This window comes from Dipteris shenzhenensis, chromosome 11 (genome assembly GCF_047967505.1).
Source record: "Dipteris shenzhenensis isolate YYH24624 ecotype China chromosome 11, Dip_SZ_1.0, whole genome shotgun sequence".
Classification (NCBI taxonomy): domain Eukaryota; kingdom Viridiplantae; phylum Streptophyta; class Polypodiopsida; order Gleicheniales; family Dipteridaceae; genus Dipteris; species Dipteris shenzhenensis.
The window spans coordinates 14,479,769-14,497,526 of NC_141606.1; the positions used below are offsets into that span (position 1 = coordinate 14,479,769).

At 43.5% G+C, this 17,758-nt stretch overlaps 1 protein-coding gene across 1 annotated transcript; it reads right to left on the reverse strand.

The window, feature by feature from the left end:
- Positions 1-13,644: 13,644 nt before the first annotated feature.
- On the reverse strand, positions 13,645-15,769 carry LOC147896651 (putative pectinesterase 53). Its single transcript, XM_087381714.1, has 5 exons — positions 15,482-15,769; positions 15,038-15,206; positions 14,707-14,913; positions 14,358-14,602; positions 13,645-14,134 (listed from the first exon to the last, which is right to left on the reverse strand). The coding sequence occupies exons 1-5, from the start codon at positions 15,742-15,744 to the stop codon at positions 13,984-13,986; spliced, it is 1,035 nt and encodes a 344-aa protein (XP_087237840.1). The 5' UTR covers positions 15,745-15,769; the 3' UTR covers positions 13,645-13,983.
- Between the last annotated feature and the right edge of the window lie 1,989 nt (positions 15,770-17,758).

Consider the following 17,758-nt stretch of genomic DNA (forward strand, 5'->3'; position numbering starts at 1 on the left):
GTAAAGCATTAAGTTCAAGGTTCAACTTGATGTTAGAAATCAAGCTTGGGATACCAATGCTTGACTTGCCTTGAATATCATCAACTTCAATATGAAGGATATGATGATCCCTTTTCTTTGTGTGGGTAGGCCTTAGTTGTACTTTCTTGGAAGGCTTTAGAAAGGAGGTACAATGCCAATAGCATTTCATGTATTCTCTTATTGGATAATCAATTAAAAAACAATCCAATGCTTCCAAATGAATCAGATCCTAAGATCAGCTCACATCACTTGGATACGAGGTCAAATAAGAGAGACTAGTCCAGCTTGCCATCAATGGATTTGGACCAGATTATGGGCAGTTCACGACTGCATTAGTCACTCAAGATGCACCTCCAACATTTCAACTCATGTAAAACATGCTCATGCAGGAGCATTTGAGATGTGGTCTCAAAACAGATTCGAAGAATCATGACACTACCTTCAGAGCAAGAGGAGGTGCAAGAGGGTCATACAGAGGAAAAGGCAAGAACTTTGGATGCTCTAGCAACCAAGGCAGAGGTTAGTACTAGGGAATACAATCTCCATCTTCATTGACTCAGAGTCATGGCCCTCTCGCTCAGAGGGGGACACTCAAAATCCAAGCTTTTTGTATAAGAATGCTCATACTCCACTTGCCAAGATGGGCCTTCATCTACCAATCTTTTGGGATGCCTCAGCTTAAGAACAATGTTCTGTCCTTCTAACTCTGCATAGTAATCAACTTCCAACCCTAGGGTAGTGTGGTCGAGTCTCTTTCCTCATACTCTATGCTCTTGTTGGATAGTTGACGCTTCTACCAGTCTCCTCCAAGCATTGAATTCCAATTCTGAGGCCACACTAGTGCTGATGGTAGGATGTAGCCAATTCCTTTGGCTCATGAACTCTTTGTGCTTAGCCATGTATGTTCATCTTCTTTTTGAGCATGTGTTAGCCTAATGCTAAGGCAGAAAGTATCTGAATAACTGTCTAAAAACTTTTTGTATTCCACATGTCTATCTTCAAGCACACCACCAGATTATGCCACTCGTTTGGGGTTACTGGGAAGAATTTCTTGTAATTGCTCACAATTCCTAGCAAGTATTTCACTTCATCACTGGACAACATGAGGACAACATGAACCTTTCAATGACCTCTCAATCCTAGGCTTGATACCTCAGCCCCCTAGACTTCCCCAACTAACAACTCGTCAACTCACAACTCAATTGACCCTTCCCTATTAGGATTGGCAAAAAGTTGGCGCTCCAGTTCGCTCACCCTCAACATACTAACTCTAAGCTATTTGGTGCTCAAAAATGACTCAACCTTGTGTAGTGCTTGGGTGAAGATGCTCTCTCTTGCAATTCTTTAATTGTAGTGTGTGCTTGAGGTAACAAAACAGTGGCCAACATTAAATACATGGAGTTTGGGGGTAGTTGTTGAAGGAAAAAGTGTGTGGTGATGGGAGAACCAGGCTAACAAAACTTAATAGTACAATGAGTGGACATCACATCATTGAAACCTATAAAGAAATCAATTCAAATAGATGCCAATGTTTTACAACCAAGCTGCCTCGCCTTGCAGTGAACACTTAGTATCAAGGTTCCTAACCTAGCAAGCTCAGGAGAGAGGGAGAGTGTGCTTGTACTAACACCTCTCTACCCTTCTCTCTATTACACAACCTTTTTTAGACTAAGAAAAAACACCTTCTAAAAGATGGTGCACTCGGCTCACCACACTGCTGGTCGCCATTGGTCAACCGCCCTAAATCATCTACTTCAATGCGTATTGTTACTGGTGTTCAATTCAGAAAACTAAGCTGCACCACTTCTTGTTCTAGCCAATGTGGCACTTAGTACTTCCTATGGAACCATGCTCATGTGATTCGCCTTAACTCAAGGGCCAACAATGTACACAGTCTTCATGTACATATGATTAAATGAAAAAAGAAACACCAAGAATATACCATCTTTACATAGTGTGTGCAAGTCCCACAGTTTTGGGATTGCATTTGATTATGTTAATGAGGAAGTGTTGAGAATGGTGTGTAAATTGCACCATAAGGGTTATGGGACAAACCCTAACCCTAACCCTAACCCTAACCCTAACCCTAACCCTAAGGGGTCTATGTATATATTCCTATTTTCCTTGGAATACAAGTTAGTGTATAGTTAGTCAACCTTGTCTGCACTCCTCTCTCTCTCTCTCTCTCGTATCTCCATTTTATCATGGTATCAGAGACTATGGTGCTCCCAAGCCCTTGCACCTTGTCAAGACATCAAGCCCTCCTTGTGAGGCAGCCTCCCTCTCCTAGTTTGTGAGATCTTTGTGAGGTTTTCTTCATTGTGTTCTTGAGAGGTTGAGAGAGTTCCATTGAGATTTTTCATTCTTTTCTTCTTCAATTTCATGTGAGAGAGATATCCATTGAGTCCTTAGGGAGAGAGAGAGAGATAGGCTTTTCATTCCCTAATAGCAAAAGAGAGAGCTCTCTATGAATATTCGAGCTTTTGAGTGAGATAAAGGAAAAGAGAGACACATGTATCTCTCTACTACGAGACATAGGTCTCTCTTACTTATAAGGCCTTACAAAAGGCTACCACAATAAATTATCTATAAACATGCTCTAGGAGGTGATTGGTGACATCGCATCAACAGATTCCATAGCCTCTCGCGACTCCACTCTTGACTCCCTACAAGTAGACCTAGCAAACAGTATGAGCACATAGACGTAGCAGCAACACACGCAACCCTGACCCAACACAATGCTCTTGCAACAAGATTCAACACATGCATAGCCTAGCACTAGCAACTAAAGGCAGACCACTGATGCAAGCCAACACACAACGTAGCAACTCCACTATCTACAATGCCAAGACAACAAGCTACACAATGCTAGTGACAACCATGCAACCAATAAGCACATACATCACTAGCAGCTCAGCCTCCACAATGCTATTTAAGACAGCAATGATAGACTAGACAAGCAAGCAAGAAAGGTAGCTGACTCAAGCAATGCAACACACTATAGCACACACATGTGACTCCAAGCTAGCAAGACAATGAGCAGGCAGTCCAACTCATGCACCTCGTAGTAGCCCTTCACCAACAATCTACACAGACAACTGCAACCTCATCCCTTTCCTTCACGATGGCACACCCCCACTCCCATGATCTCATCCTCGTCCTTCTATTATGGTAGACTTTGTCACCTTGTCATCGCACATCATCTCCATCATTGTTGGCTTCTACCTCTCTCCACCCCTCTCTTGCTCCCTCTTTGCCATGTGGAAGATTAGAAGTAACCAATGTTTGGTGGAGTTAACCCTTGTTAAGAGCCTTCGTTAGTCTTTTGCCACATGATAACCCCATATTACCTATGACATCAGCAGCTGGGCCTTGTGCCACATCATTGCCTCCACATCACTTGCCACATCACCTATCCACATGGCAATGCCATGTCATCACTATGTTGCCACCTCACCTAACACATGGCAGTGCCACCTCATAGTGCCACATCACCATCAGTGTTTTGGAGGCTCACCGTGCTCCCAGCATATGCATACATAGTCCACATCATCAGTGCATCCACATCATCTTTTTGGGGCCCTCTTGTGCTCAAAATTTTCCCATTCTTCTAGGAGCTATATCTTTTGATGTAGATGGAATTTGGAGACGCTCCAAAAAGAAAAGCATCTCCGAAAAGTAAAGTTGCTCATTAGCTCGTGCTCATATTTGAAATTTTGGATTTTTACTTTGTACTATTTGCAAAAATCTATTCAGTGGCACCACTCCTGATCATATTGCATCCTCTCCAAACCTAGCACAAACCAAATTAAGATAAAATCTATTTTGCTGCATTTTTATCTCGAGCGACATGTAGAGTAGCTATAGGACTAGCTAGCTTAGAGGAGAAAAGCCAACTGAAGCCCTGTCCAAAAATTCCAGATTAGTTCCCAAATGGTGTCAGTCCCTTCGAAACCTATCTCATCAGTATTAATCTCACTCATATCGACACCTGTTCCATTCTTTGACAGAGGGAAGATTCACTCTTGCAGAGTCACTTGGAACTTTGGGATTGATTTAGGACAGTTGTACCTTTGTACTCACATGCCACCTTGTAAAGTCACTAGTTGACTATTTTGGCATTCGGTTTTGCACCACTTCTTCAAGCCTTGTAAAGCCTCTAGCTATCATCGGCCTTGGTTGCTATTAGTATACAAGTTTTGATCCTTGGTACACCATGGCAAAATCACATGATGATGTCACATTTCTTGATCAGAGTAGCAAGCTTGATGATAATAACTATGGCAATTGGAAGTCCAAAATGCTAAACATTTTTCAGCTAAAGAACTTTTAGGACATCGTCACGGAAGATGAAAAGAGACCCAAACTGACCTCAACAACTCCTCTTATCATAGATCAGCAACTAGAGCTAACAAAGCAATAGAAAGAAGAAGGCCTTGAAGGAGTTGGGCATTTGAGGGAAACCGAGGAATAACAAAAAATGGTGTAATAAGGCACTAGAAGTGGACACTTGGGAGAAGAATGAAAAACAAGGAATTTAAATACCTATACTAAGTTTAGCCATGATGACTTGGAGGTTGGTTCAATGGCCAAAATCACCAAGCATCAGCAAATCAAGTGACGACTGACACTCGGCCACCAAATTGTAAGCCACCACACTCCAAGCAGAAGGACAAGGGTAAGAATGGTAACGAGAAAGCAGATCCATCTAAGAGTAAATGATTCTATTGTGGAGAAAACCATCTATGTTCTGATAGTCCAATTTGGGTTGAACATTTGAAATTCTTGAAAACTAATATGGAAAGGAAAGAAGTGGATCCGAAATGCTGAGCAGTTCTAGCCGAGCTACCAGATGCAGTTGATGCCCAAGTGATTACCGGGTCAAAAGGTTTTTGAGATAAAGATATCAATTGGAAAGCTCAAAAGGAGTTTTTTGCCTAAAGTTGCTAGAGGGAAAAGTACCAGTACTGGAGATGCCTGATGCAAAGTCTTAGCCATATGTTATCTAGCAAGATGAGTCTTCAAAATCTAAGGCAAGTGCATCAAAATTGAGCACTTTGGCAGATTCTAGCACAAAGCTATCCTGCATATGGGAAATATTCAAGAACATGGAAATCAATTTAACATTTGCTGAGTTGATGTGGATAGCTCCATATTATTGGGCTTTTTTGCTCAGAAGAGTAAAGAATCATCCAAGCAAATGAAAGAGGTGTATTCTTTAAGCACTATACCCATCATCGACACTCTAGTAGTCGATGAGGAGTAGTGTGATCACCATTAAAGTCAAGAAGCAAACCATACCATGTGTGATAGTGAATGGTTGTTCTCGAGTAAATATAATTATTATTATACTAGGTGTGATAGTGTATGGTGGTTTTGGTGTTTTTGGAGTACATATTATTCTAAAGTAATTCGATTGGCATTTACAAATCGAGATTAAAGGGCTATGGCTACCAATGTAGCTACCAGTGGAACCTGATACCCTCCCATAACCTGACTACAATGCGAAACCCAAATATTCCATGTCGTGATGCTGGCCACTGTCTCCCAAACACTATCCTCGAGGCTACAAAAGGTGCAGAATGATGGTACTACCTCTAGAAACTCGATCTGGAAGACCTGCTCACCATGAATCCTATACGTCGGTGAGATTGGATTGATAGAGAATGCATGGTGAGCCTCTGTGATCCATGCCACCATCCCCCATGTGAAGTATCTCTGCATCCTCTGCGTCTTGGCCACAATCCAAAAAGTTGCTATCCAAATGGTATGTGCTGCCTGACAGCTCCATAAGTAGTGTGGGATCATCTCCAATGCTCCCTCCTTACAACCAAGTGCATATGCTATCCACTCGCATCTACTCTAGCCAAGGAACAAACCCCATGAGCCACCACTCAGAAGAAGTACAATATCTTCTGTTGTTTCAGGCTGGTTTGAAGTGATGGCTAGAAGTGGTTGACCACCTCCCTGGGAACCTCCTTCTCTCGCCACTCTCACTCCCTCGAGGGGGTCCAAGCTGCTAAGGCTCTAGCTAGATGCATTTGCCAATGCATGTCATGTAGAAAAAAAAGGATACCTCCTTTATCCTGTCTAAGCTCCCCTATTGTACTAGCCGGATACATCTCCTAGGTCCCACTCAATATCTCTAAGTAGCCTACCCTCTCATAGCCACAGACACCAAATTGCTCCCTCTGGGCTAGATAGGACTGTGGTTGGATCAATACCCTCAAGAGGTCCAAGCTATTCCCTCTACCTGGATGCATCTACCAATGTGTGTCTTGTAGGAAAAGAAGGGCACCTCCTCTATCTTGTCTAATTGCCCCTATTATACTGGCCAGAGCCATTTCCCTAGGTCCCACTCAATATCTCTAAGCGGCCTGCCCTCCCATAGCTAGAGACACGAAACCTCTCCCTCTCAGCTAGATAGGACTTGTGGTTGGATCAATATGCCACTCTTTGCCCAAGCGACAAAGAACCCTGATCCTCTGCCACTCTAAATGCTTCCCAGCTCCTCCAACTCCCTCTCTGACTCACCCTATAGGAGCCCACTAGGTCCCACAATATAAAACCCACAATGGATAAATCCTAGATGCTCCCTAGAGAACTGAACCCTGAGATGCACCCCCATCTGCAAGAACTGACCGTCCCAGTAGTCAGGTGTCCACGGGCTATGTAGCCCCTCCCACCACAACTCAAGGATCATTGAATCAATCTCTGGCACTCATGTGCCTATGCCTTGCAATTGAGAGAGTGCCTACATCCTAGCCTTTGGATCCATGGGGAGTCATCTCCAAACCTCGAATCATCTAGCTAGATCACTATCCCACTACGCCCATCCACCAATGTGCATCCTCTGCCATAGCATCCATCCATATTTGTCTCTCACCTTGGGGTGCTAAAGAATTGGTTGTCTCTAAAACTCCTCCCTATAGGAAGGACTAGCATGGATCAGTCCCCTAGACCCTATGTCATACCCTACATAGAGGAGCTTCTAAGGCTTTGCTCCCAATGTGAAGCCTCAAACCACCAACTTGATTAGGAGGGCCGGCGGACTCTAGACTCTGCATCTCTAGGTCTATGATGCCCAACCCACCCCTCGACTGTGGGAGGATAAGTGTTTGCCACACCACTCTGGCCTTGATGTTTCATGTGCCATTTGACCCTACCTAGAGAAAGGTGTGCACCAATATTTTGTGTTGGCCCATGAATCCTCTATGAAAACACCAGCATGATAGCATTATTCTAGGACATTACAAGTAAGACCTACTAGGGCTCTACCTACAAGAGAGAGCATGGCTGAGCTCCAATAGAGAAGCTTGTGCCTAATGCTTTCAAGAATCGGGTCGATCTATTGCTCTATTGAGATATCCATGGGCCACTTGACATCCTAGGTATCTCTCTATCTATCCCCATGGTATCCACTTGAAGCCAAGGGCTACCCCTCAGTTGTTAATCTCTTGGACCGTGTTTGTTCCCATGAAGAATCCAACTGATTTGATCCAGTTTGATATGTTCTTTAGAGGCCTTGCAATAAATGGCAGGGCCCCCTTGACCGTCTCAAGGCTTCCCACCACTAAACCCTCCACAAAATAAATATGTATCATCTGCAAACTTAGACTTCGAAAACTCATCCTCCTGACAGATCAGGAGTCTCATGTCAAAGAGGCCAGTGGCTTGAGGGTGAAGAAAATAATCCATGGCATCCACCACAAAGAGGAAAAGTAAGAGAGAAAGAGAGAAACCCTATTACCCCTCTGATCCATCTCTCTAAAAAACCCAATCTCTACATTGTGCCCTCTAGGAAGGACCACTCCACCTTGTCATAAGCCTCCTCAAAGTCCAAGAGAAGGATAGTGAGAGGCTACACCTTCTCCCTATCCCAATCTTTTGCCTTCTAGAATGTAAAGGTTTTGTCCAAGATGTTGCGTTCGTGAACAAATCCAGTCTTTGTGTTGTGAATGATGTATGGAAGGTAGGGCCAAAACCATAAGCTCAAGACCTTGGCTAGGATCTTGTATGTGATGTCCAATAGGGTAATAAATCTCCACTGCCAAATGTCCACCTTGTCCCCCCTTTTTGGGAGTAAATAAATCCAACCATGGCTCAGGGAGGGTTGGGGAGAACATGTATAAAAAATCTTATGGTAGGCCTATCTGAGCAAAGTGCAAATCCTCTCCTAGAAAAATTAAAAAAAAGTCAGAGTGAGTCCATCCTCCTCTGGGAACTTTTGAGGAGGAAGGGCCTTAGGAGCCTCCTAGAGCTCCTCCTCTATGAAGGGGGCCTCTAAGCATCTGATTAGGCTTGGAGATACCACCATTGGGACCTTCTCTCACACTGCCTCCATGGACACAAGGCATGCAAGGGTCTCCTCCTCTTATTGAAACAAATTCTTGTAAAATTCCATGTCATCTCCAAAATCTTAAGGGGGTTGGTGTGCATTTGACCTTGTGTGTCTCTCATGTTGCTGCACCTGTGTCCCTACTGAACATGGCCCAACGGCATAGGAAAACTATTGAGTCATCATATCCCCCTACTTCACCCACCTGGCACGGTATGAGTGATTAGAGAACTCCACCCTCTGCACCTCCATATCCTAAAGGGTATGCCTCACGACCTCATATCTCTCACTAAGCCATTGGGAGCCTGTGGCTCCTTCTCCCTAAGTTGCTCTATGGAAGCTAGAGTGCCCTCCTTAGAGCTCTCTCCATCTCCTGAAGAGAAAGTCTCCTCTTGAGCACCTGGGACTCGAGCTCAACGTTGCTCCTCTGGATGGCCTCTACTACCCAAGTTGCCCATCCCTTTGAGGGTACTCCCTCTGGCTATTGCCAAATCTCTGTGATGGAGTGTTGGACCTCTGCCTCCTAAATCAAATTGTCTGGAATATGGATTCCCTTCTGGGGAATATCCGAGCGATACTGCTCAACATGGAGTATAATCAGAGCATGATCCAACATCATGGTACTTGCTAAAATGCCTGTGGCTCCCCCTCTTTGCATATCCCGAGATCCCCAACTCGATCTAGATGCTCTTTACATATCTACTCAAAGGAGAAGTGAAGGATACATGGGATCCTAACTTCCCTCCAAGGATCCTTGCCACCACTGATCACAAAAACAAACTGCTCCAAGGTGCTCCACTCTACTACCGACATCTTTGATAATGAGGACCTTCCCTGCTTATCCTCCATAACTCTAGATCGTTGAAGTCGCCTCTAGCAATCCATGGGTCCACATCGGTGAGGCACTCTGCCAAACATCTACAAAAGGTCAGCTAGTATTTTTTGTAAGATGGTGCATATACATTCAAGAGCCCTATCTTGAGGCCCCTTGCATGAAGCCCTATCCATACTGCCCTGCCTAGTATAAGATCGCCCTTGTCAAAAACCTGTGTCCATTGTCTATGAGGCTCAGACCCCTCTACTCTACCAACTTTTGGGGACCAAATCCTGGTGGGTCCCCTTCCTGGAAGGAGGTGATACGTACGTCTGATATCAGCCACAATGAACATATGCTCCTAGATCAGGAATAGGTCAATTTACCTTCCTACCACTAATCTCTACAGCTCTTGCCAAAGAATCAGGTATTGAGGGTGGTCCTACGTGCACGATCATGGAGTCCGTGCACATTCCAACTCACCACTAAGCTCACCTATGAGTGGGAGCTTGTTCTAGAAAATGCAACTTCTATGATTTTGATGGGGGCTTGGAGGGAGAGTAGTCTGTGTCCATGTGCATGCAGACAAGAGTAGCAGCCGACTTAACTGACTCAACTCCCACCTTTCATGCCCACTACATCATGAAAGAAAATTCAGCCACAAATGCTTCTGCACACTACTGTAATCTAGTGCTATTGTGTCAATGTAGGGTCAACATATGAATCCTCATATTATCATGTGGCATCTGGATCAAACCTATTGCTAACCCTGAGACCAATCTCTCTGGAGTGAAACACTACTAGAAGAAGGCTGACAATCCATGATCGTACCACAAGTCCATAGCGTATGACCCCATCAGCTTGTTCATCATGTAAGAAAACTGCTCTATCATGTCATCGAACATCTCCAGCATCCACTTCTCCGCTTCTATGGAGGCAAACTCTATACCCTAGAAGGGATGGGTGCAGGATCCAACCATATTGAATGATCCCCCTTTGTGGGGTTGTGCAATCAAAACTATCAGCTCAAGAGGCATGGGGTAAGAATCTGGAATAGCAAGGTAATTTAATGGCTCCAAAAGCCATAGCTCCCTCAGTAGGGAAAGTCCAAGGCAAAGCATCAGGCCTAGAACCTATGACGGGGATTTGTTGCTTCCTTCTTCTTGTCTTGAGGCAGGGGTCTGTTGAGAGGAGGTTGCCACCTACCACTCTAGGAGAGGGGATGCGCTAGAGACTAGTTTCTTGCCCTTGCCTACAGGCTAAGGGGTAGTGGAGGCACAAGAGGATGAGGGGGTGGGGGTGGATGGCATTGCTATAGGGGGAGGGAGGCAGGTAACGAGGGTGACAACATTCGAGGGAGCAAGAGGTGGAGGAGGAGGGGCATGATGGGGGGAGTAGAGGGGTGATCCAAAGGAGGGGGGGAGGAAGGGGATGGGGAGAAGCATCTAGGGGGTGTGTAGGACAAGGGAGGGGAGACGAGTCTAGGTGGTACTAATGATCTTGCTCCATCTCCTGAGGGCGTCCCTCTGTGTGAGCCTCTACCATCAACACTCCTGGGTCTAGAGGATGACCTTGCAATGGATTGGATTTCTAATTTTGAGAAGGCATTGAGTCACAGATGAAGGCTATAAGTAAGGGGAACAAGCTAGGCCCTCACCTCTGTATGCTGCATCACAGACTTACATCCAGCCAAGCACAATGGCAAAATACAATCACCGCACTTGGTGGAGTTGGCTCGTTGGGAGCAAAAGATGATGGGCCACACTGGAAGAGCAGGTCTTTGAGTAGGGTGATTGTAGAGGCTAAGAGAATGAGGGGAATAGTCAAAAGACTCTAAAGGGGAGCATGGGAAAGGGCACCTCCCAAGAGCAATTGGAAACATGAGAAAATTCTAGTAAGGGGATAATATACAAGGTTGACACGGAGCAACCATAGGAGACACCAGCCAAGTAGTAACGTCAGCCTGAGCAAAAAATCAATGGAGTAATAGTGGGTGTTTTGAATATTGCCATTACTCTCCCTATGCCTCCCACTAGGCTTATCCCCTCTTGAGCCATTCTCCTTGGACCCCATGTTAATACAAGATGATCACCAAGATCCAAATGCCACTGTCACATTGGCCGATCGTAAGGGAGAAAATGGTGGGTGCTGCCCAGCTCTGGACACCTAGCCAGCCACTAGCTTCCTCCCCAAGTCTTAAACCATAACTTGTTCCTTCAAGCACAGTATAGGGAGGAGCTAGCTCAGGTATTTTAGGAGCAACCAACGGGGATAAGTTAGGCGTGGGTAGACCTTACAACCAAGTGCAAAAGTATCTCAATAATAGGGAGACAGTATATGATGAGCTAGTCAAAAGTTATTCCCTATCAAATTAGAATCACACCGAGTTGCAGAAGGACTATGGCAACCTTAAGTGCAAGGTAGATAGATTACGAGCAGTGAATGCCAAGTCCAAAGATGAGTTGGTGGACCTCGCAACATCCAACCTGTAGTTTTAGGACACAAACATTAGAGAAGGTATAGAATACAAGGGGTTTTGCTTAGTCTAAAAAAGGATTTCTAATAGAGAGAAGGGCAGAGAGGTGTCAGTATGAGCAGACTCTCCTCTCACTTTAGCTTGCTAGGTTAGGAATCCTGATACCGAGTGTTCACTCACTGCAAGTTGAGGCGGCTTGGTTGTAAAACATTGGCATCTATATGAGTTGATTTCTTACTTGATTCAATGAAGTGTTGTCCACTCGGTGTTTGTTAAGTTTTGTTAACTTGGCTTTCCTATCATCATACGAACAACTATCCCCGAACTATGCATATTTAATGTTGGCCACTATTTTTCCACTTCGAGCATACACTACACTTAATGGATTGTAAGAGCGAGCATCTTCACCCCAGCATTGCACAGGGTTAAGGCATTTTCAAGCACTGAGCACCTTAGAGTTAGTATGTTGAGGTTGAGCGAATTGGAGCGCCGTCAACATAGATGCTTGCATAAACTACAATTGATGAGGCTTGCAAAAGTCTAGAAAGGCCAAGAAGGGATTTGTCTACTCATCATGAGGAGAACATTGTTAATTCTACTTTCTATGTTCTTTTACAATAGCTAAGACAATATTAAAGGGAAGGATGATACAATCACTGACCATAATATCAAGATGGTGAAGTGTTATTAACACGAGTGTATAATGCATACAAGGTCACCGAGCAGATGCGATATAGTCAATGAATTCAATCTCATGAGTTACCTCATTTCTTTGTCATGTTAAATATGTTGCTACTTATCTAGACTTGCATAGATTTTTATCAAGGACTATTCTTAGTTGACCTTTCTTAAAAGTTAAAGTTGCGAAATTAGATTTGCTCAAGTCTAAACTATTATCTCAATAGTAAAGAGTATGCTTTTAGCAACGTTGAACATACCCCAATCACCACATAATATATGACTTTAACTAAATAAGATTATCTTGTGTGAATGATCACCCATAATATTATAAGTCAATTCCTTTTGGTGCATCCTCAAATCAACATGGAATAGACATGGAGTATTTATTAAGTGACCCCATGCTAAGCTTGTGTTCGGCATGTGAAAGGAGCATGTTTTGTTATGTGAATAAGTTGTATGCATCTCTCTCTCTCTCTCTCTCTGGGTGCACTACTAATAAGAAACCCTAGGTATCACGTGCGTTCAAGGGGTATTTAAAAAATCTTGCTAAGCTTGTGTTCGGCATGTGAAAGGAGCATGTTTTGTTATGCGAATAAGTTGTATGCATCTCTCTCTCTCTCTCTCTCTCTCAGGGTGCACTACTAAGAAACCCTAGGTATCACGTGCGTTCAAGGGGTATTAAAAAAACCCCACAACTAAAATTCCCCCCCAATAAATTCACCCCTCTTTACTTATGAGATAATGATTTTTTTCCTAAAGTGAAATAAAAAACCCCTCCTGTTATTGTAATCCTGTTAAATTTTTTGAAAGTTGAATTAAAATACCCCTCCTTTTGAATGCACGTGGTACACTAAATTTTTTTTAGGTGAACCCCTCTCTCTCTCTCTCTCTCTCTCTCTCTCTCTCTCTGTGCCCTTGTTGATATTGAACATGTATTACTTAGTTACATTGAGCTCAATGCGCATGAAAAGATTGATGCTTTATTTTAGCTCACTGACACCTTTGAGTTATGGTTTGTTCTTCTTTCTTCTTTTTGTCATACATGTTTTATTGTTGAAACCATGCCATATTAAACTCATTTAAGCTCCATGCCCTCTTTGATTTCTACGCAAGATGGTCATGACTAAGGAATAAGATTCATAATAACACATGTGCATTTTCCTTCTTCTTTTGTTTCATCCCCTCCACCACACTCACACACATATTCTGGTTAGCTCCACTTGTTATTGTACATTGTAAAAGTCTCATGCTCTTGAATCTATACTGAAACCATGGAGCACTCGTCACTTTTCAAAAGTATAAGGTTGTATAAAAATTCGCTCTTGCGAGCTTCCTACCATTGTAATAGTTTAGCCGTGCTTTGACTAGTCTAAAGTTAAAATTAAAAGTAGGAGTGTGCTCTTTGTGGGCAAAGGAAAAATGAAAGCGTAGAAAACAATGGGTAAGAATCAAGTCATGTCTCTTGCACGTAGTAACCACCTGCACCTTGCGAAGGAGCGAGGTAGGAAACAGAGGTGGTTTTTGTTGGGATGGAGATAAGAAAGAGAAGGAAGAAGAAGGGACTTTCTGTTCACAAGAGAGATCAGAGACAACGAGAGCGAGAGAGCGAGCGAGCGAGCGACAAGAGAGCTGGTGTATGATATAAGAAGAATGTTATGTCTTGGGCAACCAATAATCATTGTCGATAAAATTGAGCTCCAAGAAAGGTTCGGCTTCTTCATCGCTCAGTTCATGAGACCAAGGCACTCTTCCGTCCAGGTTGGCCCCGGGGCCAAAGCATTTATACTGGCCGTAGTATACAGTGCTGCAAAAGAAAGCGATGGGTTAAGAAGAGAAGTCTGAAGGAGAAGAAGATCGAATTAGAGAAAGAAAACTAGACTAGCAAGGAAGTTTGACATGAACGCGTTGGAGACAGAGGGCTATGGAGTCGAGACGACGGAGAACAAGAAGAAGAGGACGACGACGACGAGAATGAAGGAGAAGATGATGACGATGATGATGATGAGAAGCAAGCAGGTGTTTCTCACCTCTGCCTCTGCGGATTTCCCCAGTCGTCCCATCCCTCCGGCGCTATAATGCCGCTCATGTAGGTGAACAAGAACACCACTCGTGAGTACGCTCCCCACGCTCTCCCCAAAAACACTTCCCCCGTGCCGTCTATGCTGCAATTCACAAAGATGAAGCCGCTTCCATCACGCGGATCATCCCTGTTCTGCGCTGTTATCGACCCCGATAGATATCCCGGTTGGGCCTTCACCCACAACTCGCACCCCTGCAGTCAGCAACTCTTGCGTTAGGTCCGTGATGATCAGCCTTCATTCTGGAAGTTCTATCCCCCAAAAAGATACGGGATTAGCGAATTCAAACGCCTCCCACCTTGTAAATCGACTGACCATGGCCGAATATAAAATCGATTGAGCCTTCGATCAAGCAGTTCCTGAAGTAGTGACGCCCCTCGTAATCGAAGAGCGTGTCTTGTGCTCCGTGGAATCCGCAATCGTAGAATGCCATCATGTCTGCAGCGAGAAGAACCGCAACGGCCTGTCCTCCAGATGCACCCGGAGACGGGGGTGCAGCAGCATTCTGGACAACCAAGTCCACCCATGCCAATGAGAAGACGCAACCATCGCTGTTCAGATTGCTCAAAACAAGAACCAAGTGTGACAGCGCCCATGGAAGCCACGCGGCACCCCCGTTTTTCACGTACCACGAACCCTACACCGCTTGCAATGAAGTTTGGTGCATTAGCTGAGAATGTAGCACTGTTGGCAGTGCCCGTAGTGAGTGCCGTGTCGCTCCAAATGATCACCGTTGCTGCCTTCCCTTCTCCTTCAAGCATGATGTAGGGCTTGTTGTAAGGGATGGTTACTTTCTCTCTGGGGAAAGCCTCACAAACAGCGCTTCAGAATAAGCAAAACATGTGGACTCTGGCCTTGCACTACAGATTGTTCAATTCCAAGAGGTTGTAACAAAACTATGGAGAAATCTTCAATTCCAGCAGTTATAACAAAACTATGGAGAAATGAAGGAAAATGCAGAAACAAATCCATGAATTCTAGATTCGCAGAGCTGGTCAAGGCAATGAGACGAGACCTAACACAGGAATCAAATATATTCCGTTTTCCCGAGATGTTGCTTAGGTAGGCCTTACATGAAAAGCCCAGCACTGATACGAATGTACACCCATTGCGTATTGCCGACAGGAACCGAGTCTACCGCAGCTTGCACTGTTCTGTAAGTTCCTCTACGTAGCCGGTCTACGAGAACGTATCTGGAGATAGAGGCCGACCCATTGCAAGAAGGGAGCAACTTACGTGCTTGCTCTTCAACTTGGCTGTGTCGGCTGATACGCTTCTCTTTGAATTTCGTCTGCGCATCAGGATCGTTCTCTGAGGTTTGATCTACCAAGGACATTGAAACTCGGCATATGCCATCGCAAGTCGTGAAGAAGGCAGCTAAAATGCAACCCAGAACGCTAACGAATGCCCAGATTCTCATCTCTGCTCGAGCAAATCAATTTGGTGCAGAAAAATTCATCGTGTCCTTCTGGCTTTAAATGAACTGAGGAATTTCTGAGAGTATCGAGCTGGCTTGTGGACATTGTCAAGAGGAAGGGATCAAGCTCGTTGAGCCTTAGTTAAGGTCTTTCTAAAAGCATGCTCATCATGTAAATTTCATTGAGTCCATGCAAGCTTTTGTCTCATTTTGCTCCCTTTGGGGTAAAGGACTCCAAATCCAAGGGAGAATAAGAATATGGGAGAAAGCATCAAGAATATGGGAAAAAGCATTTGTAGGCATGGTAGTGACTTGCGGTAGCCGAGAGCGAATGTTCTCATCGATGCTCTCTCTTGAACTTCATGGCATAGGTGGGGATTCTCTTCTCGATGACCACTATAACATGAATGAGAGCTCATACTATGGAGAACATGCTAGACATTGGCCTTGTCTTCCCTTACCAAAGTTTCACATGCCCTAGTGGCATCCTCCTTGCCAAAGTCTCTCCCTTTCACTTTGGCATTCCACTCAGAGCACATTTTGCACTTCTCCCAAAAAGTCACTATCTTCATCCCTACTCTAACAGTTACCACCACAACCACCTTTGCAATACATTTTCCATGATCCCCTTGCATCTCCAAGAGTGCCAAACAATCTTCTTTCATGTTCCTTCCACATCCTCTACCTTCTTCATTCACTCTTGCAACACCAAGATCATGAGATCATTGTGTATCTACAAATTATCTCCCCACTATCACCTTCTATCAAGAGCAAGAGAGGCTGCCCACATGGGCCTTATATATTTACTGTGATAAGCTAAAATAAGAGAGCATGACTGTATGGGCATACCATCTAGCTAGTTAGCAATGCAACTTAAAAGTAAAATTTTCCTGTAAAGATTTGGGTGCATATGGAAAACATTCCCTAGACGTATTATGCTTTGAAATATAAGAACAAGAATATTTGTGGCATTCATTAAGAAGCAACAAAATGCTAACATGAATAGCTTCTTCTTGTCGGTTTTTTTAGTGAAATTAATGTTTAGTAAATGAGAACATATATGTGGAACAGAGAGAAAAATAAGCCATTTGCACAAAAGAAACCCCTAGATTTATAACATGTAAACTACTCTATCACATAAATCTTTATTCAATTAGGGGAAATTTCATGTTTGAGAATACATACATCATGATATGTCCATTCTTGTAGTTGATTTGAGTTTTCTCTATTAGGGTGTATATGTTATATACATGTCTATTCTCACTCCTCCTATTTAAATGGCTTCATGCATAGAAGGATTGTTCCATGTTGTCCTTCAATAAAAGTACTCAAAGCAATAGTGTGTCTCTCTTTAACAATTTCATTGACCAATTATGGACAATACTCAAGGAGTATTGAATGAGTATTGAACAAATCTTTAGCAAATCAATGATGTTTGTAGAAGCTAGATCTTTGAATTTGATAGATAGAGGTTAAAAAAGTTTTTAAAGCTCATTTAACAGCAATATACTAGTTTTCTTAATACATATATACAAGCCAAGATTTAATTAGTGTTTGGGGTGTGGAGTTGCATATACTTAGATGGAAAGAGAAGAAAGAAGAAAAAAGTATTGATCATAATGATGAAAAAATAAAAGGGAGTCCCCTAAAAAGCACATGTCATGGTCTAATTAATCCATATTTCACAAAGTGATTCAAATTGCACCAAGCATAGAAGGTAAATGTGGATTGGATTATAGGGGAATTATTTTAAAAGTAAATAATCCTAGATATGAGGCAAGGCTTACAAACTACGGGCTACCAAAAGAAGAAGAAGAAGGAGGAGATGGCCTTATGGAAGTATGGTGCATGCATTGAAGAGTTTTTCAAAGTAAGAAAAACATTTGGCAAGGAAGGAACATGTCTCACCCCAGCAAAGCCAAAAATGCTATTT

Excerpts from the sequence above, each read along its gene's own strand:
- LOC147896651 (XM_087381714.1), bottom strand. The coding sequence starts at position 15,744 with ATGTCCTTGGTAGATCAAACCTCAGAGAACGATCCTGATGCGCAGACG. Across the intron at positions 14,914-15,037 it reads CAAGCGGTGTAGGGTTCGTG|AATGCTGCTGCACCCCCGTC; the intron begins GTACGTGAAAAA and ends TTGGTTGTCCAG. Across the intron at positions 14,135-14,357 it reads GGAAATCCGCAGAGGCAGAG|CACTGTATACTACGGCCAGT; the intron begins GTGAGAAACACC and ends TTTCTTTTGCAG.